Here is a 23455-nt window from a genome sequence, read left to right on the forward strand (position 1 = left end):
TTGTTCATTCAATGGCATTGTCATCGCTAAACCCCCTACCATCAACATTCTGAGAAACGTTCCTCTAACTTCAGTTTGCTGTGTGCTGCTAGCTTGTTGCACTCTGTGGTCTCCTTAAAGTTAACGATAGCTGCTTTTGCGTGCATCTTATAAGAAATGTTGCTTGAGCAGGGGCTGTTTGTTCCCTGCATGGCACTTTCTTGATTATCGCACCCACGCAGCTTGGACGGGACGGAAACTTGAACAGCCATGTAAATACTGTGGCTAAAAGAGCGGATCAGAGGCAGGGAATTCTGGGGCAAGTAACTCACCACCTGATTCCCCAAAACCTGTCTACCGTCTGCAAGGCACAAGTCGGGAATGTGGTGGAATACTCTCCACTTGCCTGGATAAGAACGGCTTCGACAACACTTAAGAAACTTGATACCATCCAGAACAAAGCAGCCCACTTGATTGGCATCCCATCACTCCCTCCACCACATGCACACAGTGGCAGCAGTGTGTACTATCTACAAGATTCACTGCAGTAGCTCGCCAGTTCTCCTTTGGCAGCACCTTCCAGACATATGCCAAGAAGAACAAGGCAGCACCACCCCCTCCAAGTCACACCCCATCCTGATTTGGAATTGTGTCACCGTTTCATTGTCACTAGGCCAAAATCTTGGAACTCCCTCCCTAACTGCAAGATGGGTGTACTTGCACCAGATGGATTGAATATTCAAGAAGGTGGCACACCACTATCTTCTCAAGAGCAATTGGGGATGGACAGCAAATGCTGGCCTTACCAGCAATGTTTCCATACTATGAACGATTATAAAAAACCTCTCACTCCTACCTGTTAAATTTGCTGTTTCACTGTAGTTAATTATTACCTAACAGTCACTGCTGACCATTGTGTTTGAGTGCATCTTTTTTAAAAAACACTTTTTAAAATATATTTGTAATAGTAACAAATTCTCGACTGTTGCAAATGGTGCAATCCTCGAGATCATTGAGACCTTACAACCCTAGGGGTGCAACTTATGTCACTGCTGTGTGTTTAATAATCTGGCCAGTATGACTAAAAGTCACTGCAATTTTAAATTTTAGTGCTGCTATACATTTCTGTAGGCTGTATTGGACTTTGTATTTCTTATGTCTGGAGCAATGAATTATTCCATAAATTGGAATTTATCTTGAACTTGAGCTTACATGTGTTTCATTTCAAAAAATCGTGCCTTGGGTTTTCACTCTTAATGCTGAATGCTATCTCAACTCTCATTGTCTGGAACAGCCAAGCTAGGGGCTAGGTGCTTCCCCAGTGGAAAAGAGATCATACTAGAGTCATCTGTAGAAATTCCCAGTTCCTGGTGCCTTTCTTCAGCCTACTATTGCCAGACACCTGAAAATAAATTGCCCAGCCCCTTAGCTGTGATGTTGCAAGTTGCACAGTAATTCAGTTGAGGGAAAGAAGGAATTAACTTTTTTTTTAAAAGGATGAGTTCCCTTCTCCAAAAAGTCAGTGTTTTTTTAATTATATGTCGTGTAAGCAAATGAATGACATGGAGTGATTGAGAAAATTTACCCTGTGAAATTAAACCTATGCAAGTACACTCAGGCTCAACTTCCCAGTCCCATTTGGTGAAATCTTGATTTTGTGTTTCAGTTGCTGTTATTTACTGTACTGTTCTGTTGTAATTTACTGAGATCTTCCTAAATTATTTTATCACTAGTTCTTTCTTATGCTTTTGTATTTAAATGTATTCCAGTGGGTGTGTCAGGATTTCTAACACATCTGTTGGGAAGTGGAGGTATTTTTCATATTTCACTCATGGTCTCTCATTAAGAACATTAGAGGCTTCCAATGTCACTGTAATTTGTGAATGTGAACTGGTGAGGTGTAAGTTTTAAGATTATCTGAGCCCTTGCACTAATTTTCAGCCAATCTTTATGTACCATAAATTGACCCTATTATTTCCTGGTAATTATTTAGTATTCCCTAAAAAAAATCCAACAGCTACACTACATTATTTATCCTTAAATGTGGATGCCATGCATCGGCTACGTGAATGAAACAGAATGATACATTGCTGGTGCTTGATACACCATCCACTTGTAAATTTCACAGACCCAAAAGGAAAAAAACAATCCCACAAGCTCTATAGTATGTGTATTAATTTTTTTAAAGATTGGATGAAGTAACATTTTGAGGTTCAAACGATGGTTTTATGATCATCTTGTTTCATTCCTGTAGTTTGATGTTATTTGAACCCAGCATGGGGGTAACTGCTTTGTGTATCCATTATTTAACATATCTTGAACCTCTTCATAATCAGTGACAATTACTCTACGGTTAAGGCTGCAGTAATCTTTGTAGAATTTAATTCTCTTCTGTGCATGTCACCCAAACTCAGAGACATTAAGCATACTATTTTGCTCATGGTACAAAAACTGACAAAGCAGACTTGAAAATCCACATAGAAATGGGCGCAGTTTCAATTATTATAATATACCAGGGTGATTTTACAGCAGTAGTAAAATCATCTTTATTTCAGATGATTGTAAATTGCTGGAGGTTCACTCTTGAGGGTACTTTGACTGAGGATATCCAAATCCCTTTTATTATTAAAGATAAAAACAGAAAATGCTGCAAACACTTAGTGATATCTGTTGAGAGGGCCGGTGACCAATCACTATTAGTTTCTGGTAATCATTCATTGTGTATAAGTGAGAGGGAAGTGTTTTCAAGAATTTATTCCATACTGATGTGTATTATAGTATTTTGCAAGACTTCACCTGAAATTTAAGAATTTGTTTCTGCAATTGAGTGGTTCATATAATAACACTAACAGTAAACAGATACCTATGAATGTTAAAAGATTAAGGTTTAGAACAGTTTTATTTTTGCTATCTTAAATTTGTTTCAATTCTGTTTTCTTATCTGTTGTGAGATGATTGTGTTTGGGCTGGCTCCTATCTGTATCAATTGCCCTACTGTATTTATATTTTTAAACAGAAAAAGGAAACTGGCCAAGATTTTGGTGGACCAATGAGAGTTCATCCATTTATCTTGAACACCATAGATGCAAATGACATGAAGATTCAATGAACAGATTGTCTTATTTGAGAGGATGGAAATTTACTGAAGTTCCATTCCTCTGGTTCCTGCGCCATGTTAATGTACTGCAACTGATGTGTGCTAAGCTTTGGATTACTGGATTTGCTTTTAGAAGAAATGCCCAAAATTTATGACTAATATAGGCAAAATGGGTTCAAAAGTTTTTGAGTGCTTTTGATATCATGTTAAACATGCAATTGCCCTACAAGGTAGGAAGGTCTGGAACAAGATGCAAGCTTCTGAGGTAGACTGAATGTTGACTAAACCAGAAAAATCAAAGGGCAATTGTGAATGCAGTTGCATGAACATGGCAAGGAGTCATTGGCTGGGTGCAAAGAAATCAGAATAGGCTTGGCAGGTAGACCCATGAGTGGCCGATAGCATTTACTGTGGACAAATTTAATGTAATCAGATTAGGCAGGGAAATAAATGGCTCTGGGCTACAAGACAATGTACAGCAGAGGGATTTGGAAGCACTGGTGGAAACCTCACAGAAGCGGAACAGTGCAGTGTGGGACAGCAGTAACGAAAGCTCACCAAATCTTGGAATGAAATATCAGACTACTGTTACTTGCTCAAGAGGGAGTGCAATGAAGGTTCGCTCGACTGGTTTCTAGGATGCCCTGAGGAAAGATTGAGTAGACTAGGCCTGTATTCCCTGGAGTTCAGAAGAATGAGCGGTGATTTCATTGAACTATATACAATTCATAAGGGCTTGACAGGGTAGATGGTGAGGGAATGTATCCCCTGGCTAGTGAACCTAGAAGATGGGGTTGCAGTCTCAGAATAAGTGAGATGAGCAGGAATTTCTTCCCTCAAAGGGTGATGAATCTTTGGAATTCACTACCCAAGAGAGCATGGATACTCAGTCATTGAGTATATTCAGGCCAGAGGTTGATAGATGTTTAGAGAAAAGGGGAATTAAGGGATACGGGGACAGTGTGGAAGGGTGGGGTTTAGGTAGGAGTTCAGCCATGATCTTGTTGAATCATGGATCAGGCTCAACAGCTAAATGGCCGCCCCAATTCTATTTCTTATGTTCTTACAAGTCTAGTCAGAAAATTATAGTGAGAATTTCAAGGCATAGAAGTGCAGAAAAGGCCGATATAGCTGGTACCTAGCTTAAGGCTTTTGAGTAATGAAAAGTTGAAGACCATGTAATTGTTAACACTGAAGAGAAGACCTAGGGGAAATTATCAAGATCCTGTAGGGAATAGATATCACAATGTATGTAATTATAAATAGTGTAACAAGATATTATTTCCAATGCCACACACTCTAGAACTAAGAGAATGGGCTCAAATTTGGAAAAGGGACATTGCACACTATAGATCTAACTATATATGAGAATAGTGGACATGTGGAATAGGTTGTGCATGAAGGCAAATAGCGTGGAATATTTTATGGGAGCATTAGCTAAATATTTGAGAGAGTGGGCGATTGCAAGATATTACATTTTGGGAATGGCCAGATGCTGCAGTCTTAAATGGACCTGTGCCTCCTTGAGGCAAAATCCATACACTCGTGTTTATTTTTTTTTTAAATCACCCTGCAATCTACAAGTTTTTATATTGGCTATATGAAATTGTTTTAATTGATACTGTTCTTTGCAATAAAATATATATTTCAAATAAAATTTAGTAAGATAGTTTATATTTCTTCCTGCAATAAATACTATCAAGTCTGATTTTCTCCATGGGATGCTGGTTATTGTTGTCACTAGAATCCCTTGTTTGATTCTCTATCATTATACGCATTATTACAGACTCAGTTAAATCCAAGTAGCACTGCGATATACACTCGGTACATGGTTCAATCCCTTTTAAATACTGGATGATGCAGTACAATTTTCTCCATATCTGAAGTTTATCATGATGGAGCATCCGAAATTAAATATTGTAAATGTAAAGTTTGAGGGTTTCTGTGCAATTTGTGTAAAACATCCAGTGAGAGTTAAAGCTTGCAATAGTCTTTCCAGTACAGTCTGAGAGAGATGAGAAGTTTGTACCCACACTTATTTAGTATTGGATTTATGAACAGCTTATTTAAAAACCCTGGTTTCTGAAAAGGAGTTAATTTACTTCTTGTCAATTATAATTTAAAAATATGATTTGGGAGCAAGAGTAGTCCAATTCGGACTGTCGAGCATGCTCCTCCATTTGATAAGCACGTGGCTGATCTAATTGTGATCTCAGCTCCACTTTCCTGCCTGCCTCCCCATAACCCTTGACTCCTTTGTCTATCAAAAGCCTGTCTAATTCAGCCTTGAATAAATTCAATGACCAAGCTTCCACTGCTTTCTGGGGAAGAGAATTCCAGAAATTAATGACGACCTGAGAAAAAATTTTCTCCTCATCTCCCCCTTATTTTAAACTGTGTCCCTTAGTTCTAGCCTCCCACGCAAAACAATTTTCACCTCTAGGCCTGCATTGTTTGTCAAAATGCGCATTATGAAAATAGGGTCTTACTTCATAAATTATAGATAGATATAAAACTCAGTAATGTTGAGGGCAAGCATTCCAGAAATTTTTTTGCCTTATGCAACATTGAGAAAGTTCCACAATTTTTTTATTCTTTATATCTCGGACAGAAGAGTAATGAATGTTACTTTTGCAGAAAGTGTGTTTACACAGTTAACCATTTGCAACATAATGTTTTGTCTAAAACATTATTCTTGCATTAGTGGTAATGTAGTTCAGTGACTTCCTTTAACATGTTCTTTAAAATATTCAGTTGGACTTAATGTGTTTTTTTTCTTGCCAAAGTCCCTTTCATGCTCAAAATTTGCTGCATGGTCTTATTTTGTGCTTTGTGAATCCAAAACTTAATACCGAGTTTAAAAAAAAATCTATTCATATTCAACAGGAATTTGTTGAAAAAAAATATATATGCTACTGAAATTACATTGTGATTTTCAAATCCATCCTGGGTATGGATTGAATAATAAAGGTCATAATTCAAGAGGAGATCCTAAGACAGCCAACCTCTGTCCAATATGCTGATGGATTTTCTCGTAGCCTGGCTATTGCCAGGAGGCTGAAGGTCAACTTTAGAGTTCACAGATTTAGATCCCTCATACCTGAAACAACAGGCAGTACTTTGGTGGAAAGTTTTCTACAAATCATTTAATGTGTCTGTTGCTAACATAGACCCAGCTAATGCTTTCTGTGATTGGAAATTCGATTGTTCTGAAAACGGACAATGCGGAAAGCATCTTTGACAAAAGCTTTATTGAACTCCGACCGGCCCTCCCACCTCAGTTACCCCAGCTACAAATTAGAATGGGTGAGATTGGAGAGAATGTGCTAAATGAGGTTGTTGCTAATGTTACAGGCACTTGAATGGAAATAACATTGGCCGTTGATTTATTAGCCACTGCATTTCTTTTGGGAGCTCATTGCAATGGATGTATTTAATGTACAATGACTTTTGGAAAAGTGTTTTTAGATTGTGGATGGGAAGGAATTGCTAATACTGCATGAAACTTAAAGCAACATGCTTGCAACTCCCCTGTTTATGAGAAGTAACCAAATTGCCACTCTAATCATACATCCTCCCTTAGCCTTCTTTGCATTGACGGTCTAAATTGGGCAATGATATTGCTAGTAATTTCACAAAACATAATAACTAATAATGTTGCAGTAACAGTGGTTGAGTTGATTTTCAAAATTATTTAGTAATTATTAGCCACTAAACAGATACTAATTTCATGTTGCCAAGTTCTCAGCCAATACTGAGATACTTAGGGACTGCAAAGGTACTCCACAGAACAATGCTTAGCTGAGCTGAGTTACTTAAAGAGAAACATTGCACCCGCACTTAAAATAAGCAGCAGTATGCAACTAACATTCAGAGAAATTGATGTGGAAAATAGAAGTATTCACACTGGTGCAATTGGAGGTGATCTCGGAAGTTGGAACAAACTATCTGGAGTTTTATTCTACACCAGGCTGTGCTGTAGACAATATAGAAATTTTCAATATTAAGCACCAAAAATTGTGGGGAGAAAAGTTTCACTCTTTCAGGTCAACTAAAGCACAAAAAAACAGCAACATTTAAAAAGGAAAAATTGCATTTGGGTAGCATTGTGGCAAATTCAGTGAAGCAGTGTGACAATTGTTACGATCTTTGGCCAAACATGGTTGGGGGGAATCTGGTTAGGCATCAATAATGTTTTGTTTGAAGTAGATGGAGGTTGAGATTCAAGACACCTGCTTTTGGAATAAAGCCACAAGATTCCGAAGGTTTTGAATAAACAAAAACATGCTTTACAATGCAAGTTCAGAAAGATAAAACAATTTACAATATGTATCTTATACACAGAACAATGCTTAGCTGAGCTGAGTTATTTAAAGAGAAACATTGCATCAGCACTTAAAATAAGCAGCAGTACATAATAGGGTTTCAATCTTGCCTTCTGAGATTTCTTCTGCCTGGATTCCCAAGCATACTCAACACTAGCTTACAAGCACACTTTCAGATCTATGGCCATGCCAGGCAAAATACCACTGCTGCCTTTGCTCCAGTGGCCCTCTTTACTTAAAGTCTGCTAACTGCAGACCTCTCTTTAATTCAGAGCCTGTTATTTGCTCCCTTTTAACTTACTTAACGGGACATATTCCTGTCACTGTGTCTGCAACACCTCTGGCTGGCAGACTGCCTCAAATTGCCAACTGCTGTTCACTGACCCTCAAACTGATCTGGGGACCTATCAAAACACTCCGAGGGTCCCACCCTTGTTACTAGACAGGAACCAATGTAACAAGAATTAGAACATCCTGCATCTTAAAGGTTACAGTCTTCACAGACTACTCATTTAGCACCCTGGGACACAATGAATTGAATTCATAACACACTAGGTAGTAGAATGAGTTCACAATCTCAGCCATACCTTTCTAGAGAGAGGAAATCAGAGAATATCTCATCCTGCAGTGGTGAAACTGATCTCACAGTTCGATAATTACTGAATGGAATTTCTGCAGATCTGGCAGTTAAACTCAATTTAAGTTGTGTTCCAGAAATTAAAAGAGTACATTTTGAAATAAATATTAGAGTGAAATATTGTTAATCACAATTCTGTCCTTCAGTCAACATTATAATAGATTATCTTGTCATTTATATTATTGCTGCTTGTAGGATCTTGCTATATGCAAATTGATTGCTGCCACCTTTCCCGACAATAACAACTTGCATTGACCTGGAAAGCTGGAAAGAGCTGGATGTTATCCGTATACATGTGGAACCTGACATGTTTTTGGATGATGTCACTGGTAGCTGTAGATGAGAAATGGGAGAGAGCCACCGAGAGATCCTGTTGGACTTGAGAGGTAAAGGTGCAAGCGCGAGAAGAGAAGCAGCAGATTCTCTGGCTGTGACCGTATAGATTAAAATGGAACCAGACAAGTGCAGGTTAACTCAGCAGGAAAGTGAGGCGATTTTTGTGTCAATGGCTGCAGATAGATGGAGAGGGATGATGAGTGATAGTAGTACAGCACTGTCTTACTCATACTAGATGTCATTTGTGGCTGATGAGCTCCATTTCAGTGGCAGGGGCAGAAATCTGATGGGGGCAGTTCAAACATGCAGTTGCAGGCACAGAGAGGGAAGGGAGGTTGAAGATAGGGTTTATATTTGCAAGGACAGAGGAGTCAAGGAGGTATTGTTTGAGGAGGGATGCAGCACATTTGGAAGGCAGTGGGCAGTACTAAGAGAACCATTTATAATATCAGTTTGCAGGAAGCCAGAAAGGAGGCATTGCAATGGTAACTGCATTCCAAAATGCTCCATTAGCTGTGAAGTGTTTTGGGACCTCCTGAAGTTGTGAATGTTTCCCCCTTAATTATTGCACCAATACTTAGACTCTAGTAACACAAATTAAATCTGACTTGACCGTAAAGTTCGAAAGAGGATTTCATGTGGCAACAATTTCCAATAAAACTCAATTTAATGACCTGAAATTTAGCATGCTTCACTGAAGAAACACAAGTGTTTTGACATTTTTGTTTGCTTATCCTTTGTTGAGCAAGCCCCACCTGTTCTTTGAATAGGAAAAGTCCTGTCATTGCTACTACAAGATTGTTTATATAAAAAAAAGAATGAATCAATCCACAAGACCAAAAATATTTCTTACATAATCCAATAAAGAGTAATTGAGACATTTGTAAATGGATATGGTGATGTTGTCTTCACGCAGGGCCCAGTTAGTGTAAAGACAATCACAATACCCATTGCTAAAGCCAACTATATAACATTGAAATTATAATTTGATGTTACATAGAGCTATGTTCCTGTCTTGGTATATTGGCTTAATTACTGCAGTGGCAGCCATTAAAGTAAATTGCCTGTATGAATAATTCTCTATATACTTGGATCGAAAGATTATTGCTGATTTGATTTAGTCAGTATTATGAAAAATCTTAGTTCTGCACTATATATAGCAGTGAAGTTTGTGTTATGTTTAAGTTGGCAACCTGACATCTTTGCTTTAATGTGTTATATCTTGATGTGCTTTAAATGTCAATGGCAACATACCTTATTTTTCCTTTCCAATATCCATGCTTAGAATTTTCTACAATTTTCTATGGGTGGAATCGTCCCAGATTTGCACGAAGTTTGGAAGCAGGCGGGAAAAAGGGCATTTTAGCCACCGGCCACAATGGCGGCTTTTCACACTGTATCGCCTCAATCGCACCTCATTGATCATGCATTCCTGGGAAACACGCTGTTTCGATGGCAGGCAGGCTCTCATTTCCCTGCTACACCATCGCCTCGCTGCTTCATCACACTGGGTGCCATGTTTAAAGTGCAGCCGCACGCACACCTCTGTGCTTCCAACCCAGGACTGCTGCGAAGAAGACGTGGCCCCAAAAGGCAACCCCCTGGTTTAATGACGCATCCCTGGAGCACCTTTTGGACGCCATGGAGGTCCACCATAATGTCCTCTTCCCTGCTTTGGCCGCAGGAGGGCCAGCAACATCACTAGTCTAGCATGGGAGGCAGTGGTGGTCAGCGCCAACGCCCTGCAAAAGAGGACAGCCACCATGTGCAGACCTGCAGGATATGTTTGTGGTGCTTGCACACCAGCTGCACATTCAAACAATGGAAGCCCTTGCGGTTGACATAGTTAACCGCTTGTTGCGACAGAGACCTGAGTGGCACGTGAGTGCAGTCGATGGCACCCTGCACCTGTGGGAAACCTGAGATCTGGGCAGGCCCCAGCGCTCTCGCACCCTGGCTTTCCTGGTTCCAGGCGAAATGCACAAAGCTGTGTGCCCTCGTGAAGATGGCATCTGTGACCTCATGGATGCATTTGTAGGTGGAGGCTTGTGATATCCCACGGAGGTCACCTGTGGAGCACTGAAAGGAGCTAATGATGTAAAAATTGACTGCTGCAGCCACTTTCACAGCCACGGGCAGTGGATGCCCTCCATGTCCCCTGGTGCCAAATCCTACAGCAGCTGGCAGATCTGAACAACCAGTTTCCTGGACATGTGCAGTTTTCGGCGACTCTGCCTCTCAGTCATCTATAGGAATGAAAGGCGACGCTTATAGACCCTGGGTCTAGCTAGGCGCCAAACAGCGATGGCTCACTGTGGCTCCTGAGTGGCGTGTGCAGGAGCCCTAGCCGCCCCTTTTTCCTGAGGGTGCTGCCCTTCCCTCTGCCCAGCCAGGTGCCTCCATTGTTCTCTTCTCCTTCATCTCTGCTCTCTGTACACCATGAGGCATTCAACTAGCTCACCAGGCTCCATGCCCCTGATGCACTCCTCCTGCAGGATGAAAGAGAGAGAGATGCGTGGGTTAGCATGGGTGTTCTAAAAACCTCTCTTGGTTAAGTCTGTAAGCCCCTTAACACATCTCAGAGCGTGCTGGCCACCACTTGGATGGCCAGAGATTAGTGCACTGCATAGCTGCCCGAAACCCCACCCACCTCTGCCTCACTCCACCTGACCGATTGGGGGCAGCTTCGCCCACTGGACTGCATGCTGTGCTCTCAGCTCAGGTGCAGTCAACCTCCTAGCCCGCACTGCAAGCTGCACTGTTAGCTTGAACCACGGGGGAGACTGGTCCAAACTGGGATGATGACATTGCAAAGGGCTGTGTGCGCCTCCGCCAGTAACTGCTCGAAGGCCAGCTTTAGCAAGGAGATTGTGCACATTGCACAGTCGTCCAATTGTTCTGCAGTCCACTAAAATGCTCATTAGTTTGCAGTCTGTACCCGAGGGTGAAAAGCTTTGGAGTACTTGGTGAGAATTTCATGCCTCTGCATTGCTTGAGTGGGCAGATAATCTGGAGGCCCGACATGAAGCATGTCGACGTGGCTGTGCCTGAACTGTCTCAGTTGCGAAGGAAAGATCACTTTCTACAAAGTCTCCCTGATGTGCGACCGCTTCCCTCTGGCACCCCCCACCCAAGTCGCCTCAACTGCAGGGCAGCCGTTGCCCTGGCACCGCACTGTCAGCCAGCTGGGGAAAAAGCGACTTGCCTGTGCCTTCACCTGATTGTGCCGTGCCCCAACCTTGAAGTCCAACAGACAACCCTCGCAAGTACTGTACAACATTACTGTGCACTCGCTTCCGAGTTCTCCTCGAAGTGCAGCCTGCCAATTGCATGACTTATGTATGCTGTTGTGGAACGTGCTCGGATGATCCAGTGTGGGGAGAAGTTTCCGGCGAGCTGGGCTTATAATAATATGCAGATGAATTACAATGAGGTTCCCGATGTCCGTCGGTGGGAAACGCGGCCTGCCATTGACAGGGAAAGTGGATGATCGCAAACTGGTTTCTTGACGTTGTGAAACCGATTTTAGGCCTTCTTGCCTTATTGCCTGCTCACACCACCAAACACGCCTGACGCCAGCGGGCAAGGAAAATTCCACCCAAAGTTGCAATTTAATGTGAATATTTAAATCTATAAATTAGTCAAAGGATGTCTGTTTCTATCAAAGATAATATATTCTGGTCATTCAAACTAAGCAATAAACCTCCGCTGATTAATGTAACTACAATTCTGCTTGTGTGATCAAAGTTACAGTTATAATGGTCTTACCATTAATTCAGACCGTGAATTTAATAAAGCATATATTGTTTCTTGTCATTCACTTGCTGTTTCACCAAACACTCCTTGCATGATTGCTGTAACATTAGAACGAGATGCATGTTCATAACCACTTAATCTGGTATTTTATATTGCAATTTTAGCCTTGTTGGCAATCACTTTCCGCTTTGCAACAGTGCTGTCGTTGCCTTGTAACTTGTCACTCTCAAACAAATTGGTTTTGACATTGCATGCAATGCAACTCCAATATGGTGTCAAGCTCAGTTTAAAAAATGCTCACCAGCTCCATTGAAGCCCTGAACACTCTCTGAACTTAACTGGGATCAATTTAAATGTTTTAAATTCTCCTCTGTATAGTGTCAAAACACTTAGATTTTAATCACTGCTCGAGGAGCCCTGTGCGTGCGTGGAAGCGCACATGTGTTCAGTGTTCTCTTGGAAAATTCTTATAGGTCCTGGCACTAAAAAGTGAGGGATTACCTTGCTGGAAGTAATGTACAGATATGAGGTTTCAGACTGGTAGCTGCTATATAAATATATACTATATAAATTCCCATTACATTTTAGGGGCTCTTCAACCATCGGAGTAAGATTTGGTTCTTCAGTTGAACAGTTCACGTCAGTCTGATGTAAAAACATTGACAAGTATATGCTGGGCATTTTCAATAACACAGTAACCACAAAATAAGGGTGGCTTGTACAACACAATGTAGGATCAGTAGTTCTGATGCAAACGGAATCCCTCTCTGGTTCCTGGTTTGCTTTCTGTTCAGAGAACATTTCCTACTGCGCCCTGAAAGACTTAACTATGGATGTGTTTTTATTTAATAGCTAGGTTTAAACCTTCAATTTACAAAAGTAATTGCGTGGAGAAATGTATGTAATTATCAAATATTTGTCAGTGTGTCACCTGCAGTGCAATAATCACTGAGGTGGAGTGTTAAGAATGCTGCTTGAAAAGCCTTTTACTTCTACGTGTGTTCTTGCTGCAGGTTAATGTTTCTTCACAAGAGACCCCTGAATTGTTTTCAAAATAGACCAGTTAAAGAACCATGCTGCCAACCTACTGACCGTACCAACTGGCCTGGGCAAGACCATTCACAAACCACTGTTTGGCTCCTGGAAAGTCAGACAAAAATCCGTTGACTATTGGAAATCGATCAATCTTCCAGTCAGCAAGGAATCTGCGAAAATGGACACAGAATCCACATACTCTGGCTATTCCTATTATTCAGGCCGTTCCAAGAGCTCTCATAGACATGGGTAGGTACAGTTTCTTTAGAATAATTTGCATTATTGTTAATGTAATTACAGATTAGATTGGGTCACCTTTTAGTTACACTGTAGATTTATCTGGAAAGGAGTTGGAGGGGAAAGAGCTCTTATTTGTTCAAAGCTCATTGACGAGTTTTTCTAGATCCAATGATTTCTACTGAGAGAAATTCACTATAAATTTAGTAATTTAATATTCAGATCTTGTGTGGATACTTGAAGTCTATTTTTAAAACTTAAATATAGTAAAGATCTTGTGGAAAATCAATAACAATTTAAAGAAACTTACAATTTGTCTCCTTCCACAAATCCATTCCCCATTAAGAGAGAATCCACAAAATTTGTAAATTTGTGTATCTTAGTGGACTTCTGCCATGTGTCTCCTTCCTTGTGCAAAAAATTCACTTATCTTCTCAACAAAAACAAAAATACCCGGAAAAACCCAGCAGGTCCGATAGCATCTGCGGAGAGGAACACAGCCAACACCTCAAGTCCGAATGACTCCCCATCAGTTCTGATGGGGAGTCATTTGGACTTGAAGCGTTGGCTGTGTTCCTCTCCGCAGATGCTGTTGGACCTGCTGGGTTTTTCCAGGTATTTTTGTTTTTGTTCTAGATTTCCAGCATCCTCAGTATTTTGCTTTTAGCTTTGCACTTATCTTCTCATTTGCACTCTGCTCTTTGTTTAGATGCTCCTCCTCCAAGTGCTCTGTACATATGATATTACTGTTTGTTTCTTGGGTACTTCCTCTTAGTGACAATGTATTGTATGTGTTTTCTACCTAATCTAATGCTCTTCGTACTACCTCAGTGAGGGGAATGAAATTGGAACTGCCTGCTTCTTGTTAGTGGAGATTTTGGAGATTCCTGTGGCCACATCCCTTTTAGTATAGGGCCATGAATGGCCCTAAAAGTACTGCCACACTTAACTAACTACTCCTGACCACTGACACGTTTCAAATCTCTTGAGTGGTCAGACTGGGTTGGACAATTTGATATGGTCCTGAGAAGTAGCATCTCATCCATGTCTCCTCCTGTTATGCCCTGTCATTTTGCAAGACCCCTATAAAAGGAGAAAAAGAGCATGTGTTACCAAGTGACTGTAGGAGAAAGTGCCTGGACACAAAGTTCTAAAGCAAATACATTTACTGTCCTGCCATTGTTATGCAAACTGATGAGTACATTTTAAGTGGTAGCCAAATGATGAAGTAAAAAAAATATGTTTACATTTTCAGGCTGGCGCAAAACTTCCAAACTCTCCCCTAGACCACACCCAAACATCTTCTCTCAAAAACTAATTAAAGAGCTGCCTCCTCATGTCAAGAGAGTCTTTAGGTTGGCAGGGCTACCACTGATCGTTTCACTTCTTGAGTTGCCTTTCACTGTGGGCGTGCTCCCCCTTTTAAAGCAAGCAAGGAGATAAGGGAGAACCAGCAGATGTGGTGTATTTGGATTTTCAGAAAACTTTTGAGAAAGTCCTACATGAGAGTTTAGTGTGTAAAATTAAAGCACGTGAGATTGGGGGTAATATATTGGTATGGGTTGAGAATTGGTTAGCAGACAGGAAACAGAGGAATGAATGGGTCTTTTTTCGGAATGGCAGGCGGTGACTACTGGGGTACTACAGGAATCAGTGCTTGGGGCCCCAGCTATTCACAATATATATCAATGATTTGGATGAGGGAACCAAATGTAATATTTCCAAGTTTGCTGACGATAAGAAACGTGGTGGGGATGTGAGCGATGAGGAGGGTGTTAAGAGGCTTCAAGGTAATTTAGACAGGTTGAGTGAGTGGGCAAATACATGGCAGATGCAGTATAATGTGGATAAGTGTAAAGTTATCCACTTTGGTAAGAAAAACAGAATGGCAAAGTATTATTAAAATGGTGATAGATTGGGAAATGTTGATGTACAAAGGGACCTGGGTGTCCTTGTACACCAATCACTGAAAGCAAGCAAGCAGTTAAAAAGGCAAGTGGTATGTTGGCCTTCATTGCGAGAGGACTTGAGTACAGGTGCAAGGATGTCTTACTGCAGCTGTACAGGGCCTTGATGAGACCACACCTGGAGTATTGTGTGCAATTTTGGTCTCCTTACCCAAGAAAGGATATACTTGCCATAGAGGGAGTGCAGTGAAGATTCACCAGACTGATTCCTGGGATGGCAGAATTGTCATATGAGGAGAGATTGGGCTGACTAGGCCTGTATTTGCTGGAGTTTAGAAGGATGAGAGGAGATCTCAATGGAAAACACAAAATTCTGACGGGGCTGGACAGACCGGATGCAGGGATGATATTTCCTGTGGCGGGGGAGTCTAGTCCAAGGGATCATAATCTCAGGATACGGGGTAGCCCATTTAGGACTAAGATGAGGAGAAACTTCTTCGCTCAGAGGTTGGTGAACCTTTGGAATTCTCTACCACAGAAGGCTGTGGAGGCCAATTCACTGCATATATTTAAAGAGTAAATAGATTTTTGGAATCTAAAGACGTCAAGGGGTATAGGGAGAGCGCAGGAGTATGGCGTTGAGATAGAGGAACTGCCATCATCATATTGAATGGCGGAACAGCCTCGAAGGGCTGATTGACCTACTCCTGCTCCTATTTTCTATGTTTCTGTGTAAAACATTGCTCTTAGCAATGTTGATGACCAAGATGTGTCATGCCAGTCTCCAGCTTACATCCCAACTTATGGAAATGCTTGATCAAGCAACTAGGGCATGTATTTTCAGGTGCCAGTTTGATTTTATACATGATAGAGACTCTTTTCATCTTTTTACCTAACAAGCAATGCAACAGGAATTTAATTTGAAAATTTGGCTACCAGAAACATTAGTAATCTTTTTTTTGACAGAGAATGTGACATGTTACATTAATTTAGCAGCAATGACACTATAGAATGCTGAAACAATTCTGTTTCATAGCTAGCTTCAGCCCCAGGATACTTTAGGTTAGGAGTTTATTTTTTGTTCATTCATAGGATCTGAGCATCACTGGCAAAGTTAGGATTCATTGCCCATCCCTAATTACCCTTCAAAAGGTGGTGATGAGGTTCCACCTTGGACTGCTGCAGTCCATGTGGTGTAGGTACACCCACCGTGCTGTTAGGGAAGAAGTTCCAGGATTTTGACCTAGTGACAGTGAAGGAACAGCAGTATAATTCCAATTCAGGATGATTGTTAACTTGGCGGAAAGCCTGTGGGTGATGGTATTCCTATCTGCTGCCCCTGTTTTTCTGAATGTTGGAAGTCACAGGTTTGGAATCTGCTGTCAAAGGAGGCTAAGCAACTTACTGCAGTGAATCTTGTGGGTAGCACACACTGTTGCCATTGTGTGCTGGCAATGGAGGGAGTGAATGTTTAAGGTGACGGATGGGGTACCAAACAATCAAGTTGCTTTGTCCTAGATGGTGTCGAACTTCTTGAGTATTCTTGGAGCTGAGCTCATCTAAGGAAGTAGAGAGTATTCCATCACGCTACTAATTTCTGCCTGTGGACGATGGGCAGGCTTTGGGGAGTGAGGAAGTGAGTTACTTGTCACAGAATTCATAGCTTCTGACAAGGCCTTGTGGCCACAGAGTCCCTGTTCCAGTTAGGCTTCTGGTCAATAGTAAGCCCGATGATGTTGATGGTAGGGATTCAGCTATGGTAGTGCTGTTGGAAGTTATGGAGAGATGGTTAGAATTTCTCTTGTTGGAGATCGCCATTGCCTAGCACTTGTGAGGCATGAATGTTGCTTGCCATTTATTAGCCCAATCCTGAATATTGTCCAAGATTGCAGCATGTGGGCAAAGAGTGCTTCAGTACCTGAGGAGTTGAGTAATACTGAACACTCCCACTTCTGGCCTCACGTTGGAGAGAATGTCACTGATGAAGCAATCGAAGATGTTTGTGCCTTAGACATTACCCTGAGGAACACCTACAGTGATGTCCTGGGACTGAGATGATTGACCTCCAACAACCACAAACATATTCCTTTGTGCTAGGGTGTGACTCCAACCACTGGAGAGTTTTCTCCCTAATTTCCATTGACTTCAGTTTTGCCAGGCCACCTTGATGCCACACTCAGTCAAATGCTGCCTTGATGCCAAGGGCAGTCACTCATGCCTCACCTCTGGAATTCAGCTCTTTGCCCATGTTTGGGCCAAGGCTGTAACGTGGACTGGAGCCAAGTATCCCTGGCAGAACCTAGACTGAGCAACAGGTGAGCAGGTTAATGTTGAGTAAATGTTAGCACTTTGGACGATTCCTACCAGCACTTGGCTGATAATCACAAGTAGACTGGAGCTGTAATTGCGGCTGCCTTTTGTGGACAGGACATACCTGCGCAATTGTCCACATTGTTGGGTAGATGTAAGTGTTGTAGCTATAGTGGGACGACTTAGCTATGGGTTCGGCTAGTTGAGGTACGCAAGTTTCAGTACTACAGCTGGGATGTTATCAGGGTCTTTGCTCTATCCAGTGCCCTCACTTATTTCTTGATATCACATGGGGCGAATCTAATTGGCTGAAGACTGGCATCGGTGATGCCACCTCAGGAAGAGGCTGAGATAGATGATCATCTTGCCACTTGTGGCTGAAGATGCTTGCAGGTGTTCAGCCATGTCATTTTCACTAATGTATTAGGCTCCCCCGTCATTGAGGGTGGGATGTTTATGGATTTCCTTCTCTAGTTGGTTGTTTAATTGACCACCACCACTCACTGCTGGACTGCAGAGCTTTGATCTGCTCATATGGTTGTGGAGGTTGTTTAGCTTTGTTTATAACTTTCTGCTGTGACTGTTTAACATGTGTGTAGCATTGTGTTGTGGCTTCACCAGGTTGGAATCCCACTTTTAGATATACCTGGTGCTGTTCCTGGCATATTGTCCTCCACTCCTCATTTACCCACGTTTGTTCCCCTGACTTGATGGTAATGGTAAAGTGAAGGATATGCCCAACCTTGAGGTTGCAGATTGTGGTTGAGTAATATTATGTTGGTTTTGATGGCCCACAGCATCTTGTGGATGCCCATTTTTGAGTTGCTAAATCTGTTCTGAATATATCCCATTTAGCAAAGTGAGGTGCCACACAACAGAATGGAACATGCCGTCAGTGTGAAGATGGAAAATCATCTCCACAAGGACTGGTCACTCCTACTAACACTGGCCTGGGCATATGCCTCTGCAACAGGCAGATTGATGAGGGCATTATCTAGTAGGTTTTTCCCTCTTGGTTTTCACCACCTCCCGTACGCTCAGTCTGGACTGGATGATGGAATTTGGGTAAAATTTGCATCGTTGTTTTTCCCAGTCTTATAAATACAAAATAAAACATTTCAGGTGGCACAACACGTTAGATCATCAAGTTCCTTGGTGGTAGAAATTGGATGCATACTCTTAATTAACATTTTTTGAGGATTCGGTCAGAAGATGAGATCGTGGCCAGAGTTAAATACTACTATCAACAAGCAACAGGTAGAGGAAAAGGGCAAGTTGAGGTTGGGAAGTGACATAGATCACTATTCTCAAGCCACTCTTGTACCCTTCTGACAGCTGATTACTAGAGGACAACGAGCTAGTTTCCTATGTATTCCACTGAATATTGCATTGGAAGAAAACAAAATATAAAATAACTTAAGCTAATCCTATGTTTTTTTTTATTCGTTCATGGGATGTGGGCTTCGCTTGCTGGGCCAGCATTTATTGCCCATCCCTAGTTGCCTTTGAGAAGATAGTGGTGAGCTGTCTTCTTGAACTGCGGCAGTCCATGTGGTGTAGGTATGCCCACAGTGCTGTTAGGAAGGGAGTTCCAGGATTTTGACCCAGTGACAGTGAAGAAACAGCAATATAGTTCCAAGTCAGGATGATGAGTGACTTGGATGGGAACTTCCAAGCGGTGGTGTTCCTGTCTGTCTGCTGCCCTTGCCCTTCTAGGTGGTAGTGGTCATGGGTTTGGAAGGTGCTGTCGAAGGAGCCTTGGTGAATTACTGCAGTGCATCTTGTAGCTGGTACACACTGCTGCTACTGTGCGTCGGTGGTGGAGGGAGTAAATGTTTGTGGATGTGGTGCCAATCAAGCGGGCTGCTTTGTCCTTGAGTGTTGTTGGAGTTGCACAGGCAAGTGGAGACTATTCCATCACACTCCTGACTTGTGGCTTGTAGGTGATGGATTCCTAGCCTCTGACCTGCTCATGTAGTCACAGTATTTATATGGCTAGTCCAATTCAGTTTCTGGTCAGTGGTAACCCCCAGGATGTTGATAGTGGGGGATTCAGTGATGGTAATGCCATTGAACATCAAGGAGCGATGGTTGGATTCTCTCTTGTTGGAGATGGTCATTGCCTGACACTTGTGTGGCGCGAATGTTACTTGCCACTTGTCAACCCAAGCCTGGATATTATCCAGCTCTTGCAGCATTTGGACAAGGACTGCTTCAGTATCTGAGGAGTCACAAATGGTTTCCCTTCCATTGATGTAGAACTTATGTTAAAAGTTAGTTTCTCTCATTACTTTACCTTTTCTGTAGTTTTTTTTGTTATTGCATATTTTCCAAATTGTTTGTTTCATTCGCACACTTATGTTGCATCTGGGCTCTTTGTCCATCTGTCAGACTGTCTAACTCTGAACTTGGTTCATAAGATAAAGAGTATTATACTTTTTAACATTTGCCCCAACTTTGTAGGAATGTTTGAGTGTAGATTACTCAATATCCAAACATGTTTAAGCTAAGCCTGATGTGAATTAGTGTTTTAGACTGGGAGAATACATTGCTTATTTTAGCAGAATCTGTATTGGATTGTAGTACACTGATGTAGGTAATGATATGAAGTTGTCCAATATGGGTTCTGTGGCAGTATTCCCTGGCCATGATTAAATTCCCTGCTTTTGCCTCTTTCAGTGAAAGGAGCCGAGATCGGCAAAGATCCAGAAACAAAGACAGCAGCCGGTCTGAGAAATCTGTTACCATCCAAACTCCACCAGCAGAGCCACTGCTTGGCAATGAGTCAACTCGCGGAGATGAGACAGTGCAGGTAAGGCTTAGACATATTTGTCAAGTTTCGAAATGAGCACTATACTTGGATGTTTCAGGTGGATGATTATTGAAAATTGTGGTATAACTATTTATTATTGAATAAGGTCTGTGGACCAGAAAGGCAATGAACATTGATATTTGTATTTGGAAAATTCTAAAATTCAAGTTTATCTGATATAGCCCCTTATGTTCATTTGCTTTATTAGATAGATATACACATGAAGATATTTTTCATCGGCTAACATGCAGTTTTGCTATCCCCGAACGTTGCCTCGTTTCTCTTTTTTCCTTTTGCTTCTGTCTATATATAAGAGCAAACTGAGGCCATTTGATATAGTAAAGGGTATGGAATTTGGAAAATAGCCCAGGTGCATCCTGTCAACAAAAAGCAGGACAAATCTAATCCAGCCGTTTAGGGTCTCTTCAATCTACTCTTGATCATCAGCAAAGTGGTGGAAGGGGTTGTCGGCAGTGCTATCAAGCAGCACTTACTCATCAAAAACCTAGTCTCTGATGCTCAGCTTGGGTTCTGCCAGGGCCACTCTGCTGCAGACCAAATTACAATCTTTGTCCAAACATGGACAAGAAAAGCTGTATTCCAGTAGTGAGGTAAGAGTAACTGCCCTTGGCATCAAGGCAGCATTCGACAGAATGGAAGTCACTGGGAATCTGGTGGAAAATTCTCCACTGCTTGGAGTCATACCTAATGCAAAGGAAGATGTTCATGGTTGTTAGTGACCAATCATCTCAGCCCAGGCATCTCAGTTTCTCAGGGCAGTATATCTGGCCCAGTCATCTTCAGCTGCTTCATTAATGATCTTCCCTCCGTCAGTAGGTCAGATGTTCGCTGATGATTACACAATGTTCAATTCCATTCACAATTCCTCATATGCATTCCATGTCCACATGCAGCAAGACTTGCAACTTGCATCAACATCTACAAGATGCATGGCAGCAACTCCCCAAGGCTCCTTCGCCAGCACCTTCCAAACCTGTGACCTCAACCACCTAGAAGAACAAGGGCAGCAGGTGCATGTGAACATCACCACCTGCAAGTCATCCTCTTAATTGCATACCATCCTGACTTGGAAATATATCGCTGTACCTTACTGTCACTGGGTCAAAATTCAATAATAACCTCCCTTACAGCACCATCTACACCACATCAACTACAGTAGTTCAAAAATGCAGCTGACCACCACCTTTTGATGAATCCACCTTTTGAAGAACAATTAGGAATGGGCAATAAATGTTGGCCTTGCATCCTATGAATGTATAAAAGGAAAAAAAAATTCTCTGTTGTTTGGGCTGATGTAGTCTTACAACTTGCTGGAATCAAATTTACTATCAGACATGCTGAGTAGGGAGTTATTGTATGCACCTGTGGTGTAGGAACAGGAGTAAGCATTCAGCCTTTCAAGCCTGTGCTTCCATTCAATTCGATTATGGCTGATCTGTAGCTAATTCCAATTTCCCATTTTTGATCCATATCATTCCCTAAAAAATGCACTTGGACCCAGTCTTGAGGATTTTAATTGGCCCAACATCTGTAGCCTTTTTGCGGAACAGAATTCCAACTTTTCACTAACCATTATGTGAAAAAATACTTCCTGATTTCACTCCTGAGTGACCGAGCTCCCACTTTACCAGTCTCCTAGCTCTAATTTTACCATTGTGTCCCCTTGTTCTTGATTCTCCAACCTGAGGAAATAGCTTATTTGTATCCACTCTATTGAACCCTTTTATCATATCAAACACACAGTGGCAGAGTACTGGACTATTATACACAGCAAACATATTCATGTGTTAAAATAAAGAACTTCTCAATGCTACAAAGCTAAGAAAGCTTTGTAGCATTGAGAAGTTCTTTATTCTAATACATGAATACGTTTGCTGTGTATACTAGTCACTTTGAAAAACTCAGTAAAAAGTAGTTGCATCCCATGTATAATAACTTTGGCATACAGAATACCCTCTTGTCCAAATCGAAATGGCCTAGGCTGCAAAAAATCCGTTGCTCTCAGTATTTGTCACCCATTAATCCTGTACTTGATGACCTACACTTAGTTCTTGCCCCATACACATTAAACTTATAATTCCTGCCCTTCTAATACCTGAGGTCTTGCCCCATCTTGCGTTTGCAATTTCCTGGCCTTCCTCTTACAAACTCTTTTGCCTCCTTTGACCCTCCAACTCAACTTTATATGGATTATCTCCTCCCCTCAACTAGCGATTGGTGGCAGAATCAAGACCACTTCAGCTCAAGTCTCTCCTCAAAGCTTGCACCTCTTTACTTTTAAAAAATCTAATTAAAAATCATCTTTTGATTACCTCTCCTAATTTCAATGCATGCCTCAGTGTCCTTTCTTTTATCTATTCCTATTTATCTTTTCTTTACCTCTTTTAAACCATCTTCACGGATTTTCTAGATTATATAAATGCAAGTTGTTTTTATCAGTGGTTGAAGTAGAATTTGTTAGGACTGGCTGTTTATTCTTTCACCGTGGGTCTGTGTAACCTTTGCTTCGCCCTGTAACCTTTTCTGCTGACAACCTTTTTTGTCTCAGCTTTAGTCTCAGAGTTCAACCATAATGTTTGTCATCGTGGGAGTTCTTTTTTGATGGAATGGGAAAGCATTTACTAAAGTTCATAGTTGCAGTCATTTTTTATTTTAAAAAAAGTTATTTATTCACTAAATTTTATAATGTTTGCTTTTAAAAGGTAAGTAGTGAGCTTGTGCAAATTTCCTCAGTGAGGAGGTGGTTTAAAAAAAGGCAAACCTCTCTTATCTACCATGAATAAGCTAAAAGTTGCTGAGCCCAAAGTAACTTGTACATTGATTGCAGCACTAAGGGTTGAACTTTGGTTAATGAGGCCGTGGGCCTAACGAGTCAATGTGATTCAGTCCTGCTGCAATTCAATAGTTTGGGCAGTTGAGGGGAGTTAAGAGGATAACTTGGAACTGTATCCAGTGGCACTTACTCAGAGTTTTGTACAGAGATTAATTTCTGCTGGCATCTGC

The 23455-nt window shown here is 41.5% G+C and overlaps 1 protein-coding gene across 4 annotated transcripts in view; it reads left to right on the forward strand.

Moving 5' to 3' along the window:
* The window catches only part of LOC144691518 (vang-like protein 1), a 47433-nt gene that overhangs the window by 3450 nt on the left and 20528 nt on the right, over window positions 1-23455 (forward strand). The window contains exons 2-4 of one of the 4 annotated variants that reach the window (XM_078559671.1): window positions 8234-8424; window positions 13144-13414; window positions 20299-20431. In XM_078559671.1, the coding sequence (XP_078415797.1) occupies window positions 13344-13414; window positions 20299-20431 (204 nt within the window). In that variant the 5' untranslated portion in view covers window positions 8234-8424; window positions 13144-13343. The remainder of the gene's footprint in view (window positions 1-8233; window positions 8425-13143; window positions 13415-20298; window positions 20432-23455) is intronic. The other 3 variants (XM_078559670.1, XM_078559672.1, XM_078559673.1) reach the window with 3 other exon arrangements.

Source organism: Cetorhinus maximus, chromosome 16 (genome assembly GCF_964194155.1).
Source record: "Cetorhinus maximus chromosome 16, sCetMax3.hap1.1, whole genome shotgun sequence".
NCBI classification, from domain to species: domain Eukaryota; kingdom Metazoa; phylum Chordata; class Chondrichthyes; order Lamniformes; family Cetorhinidae; genus Cetorhinus; species Cetorhinus maximus.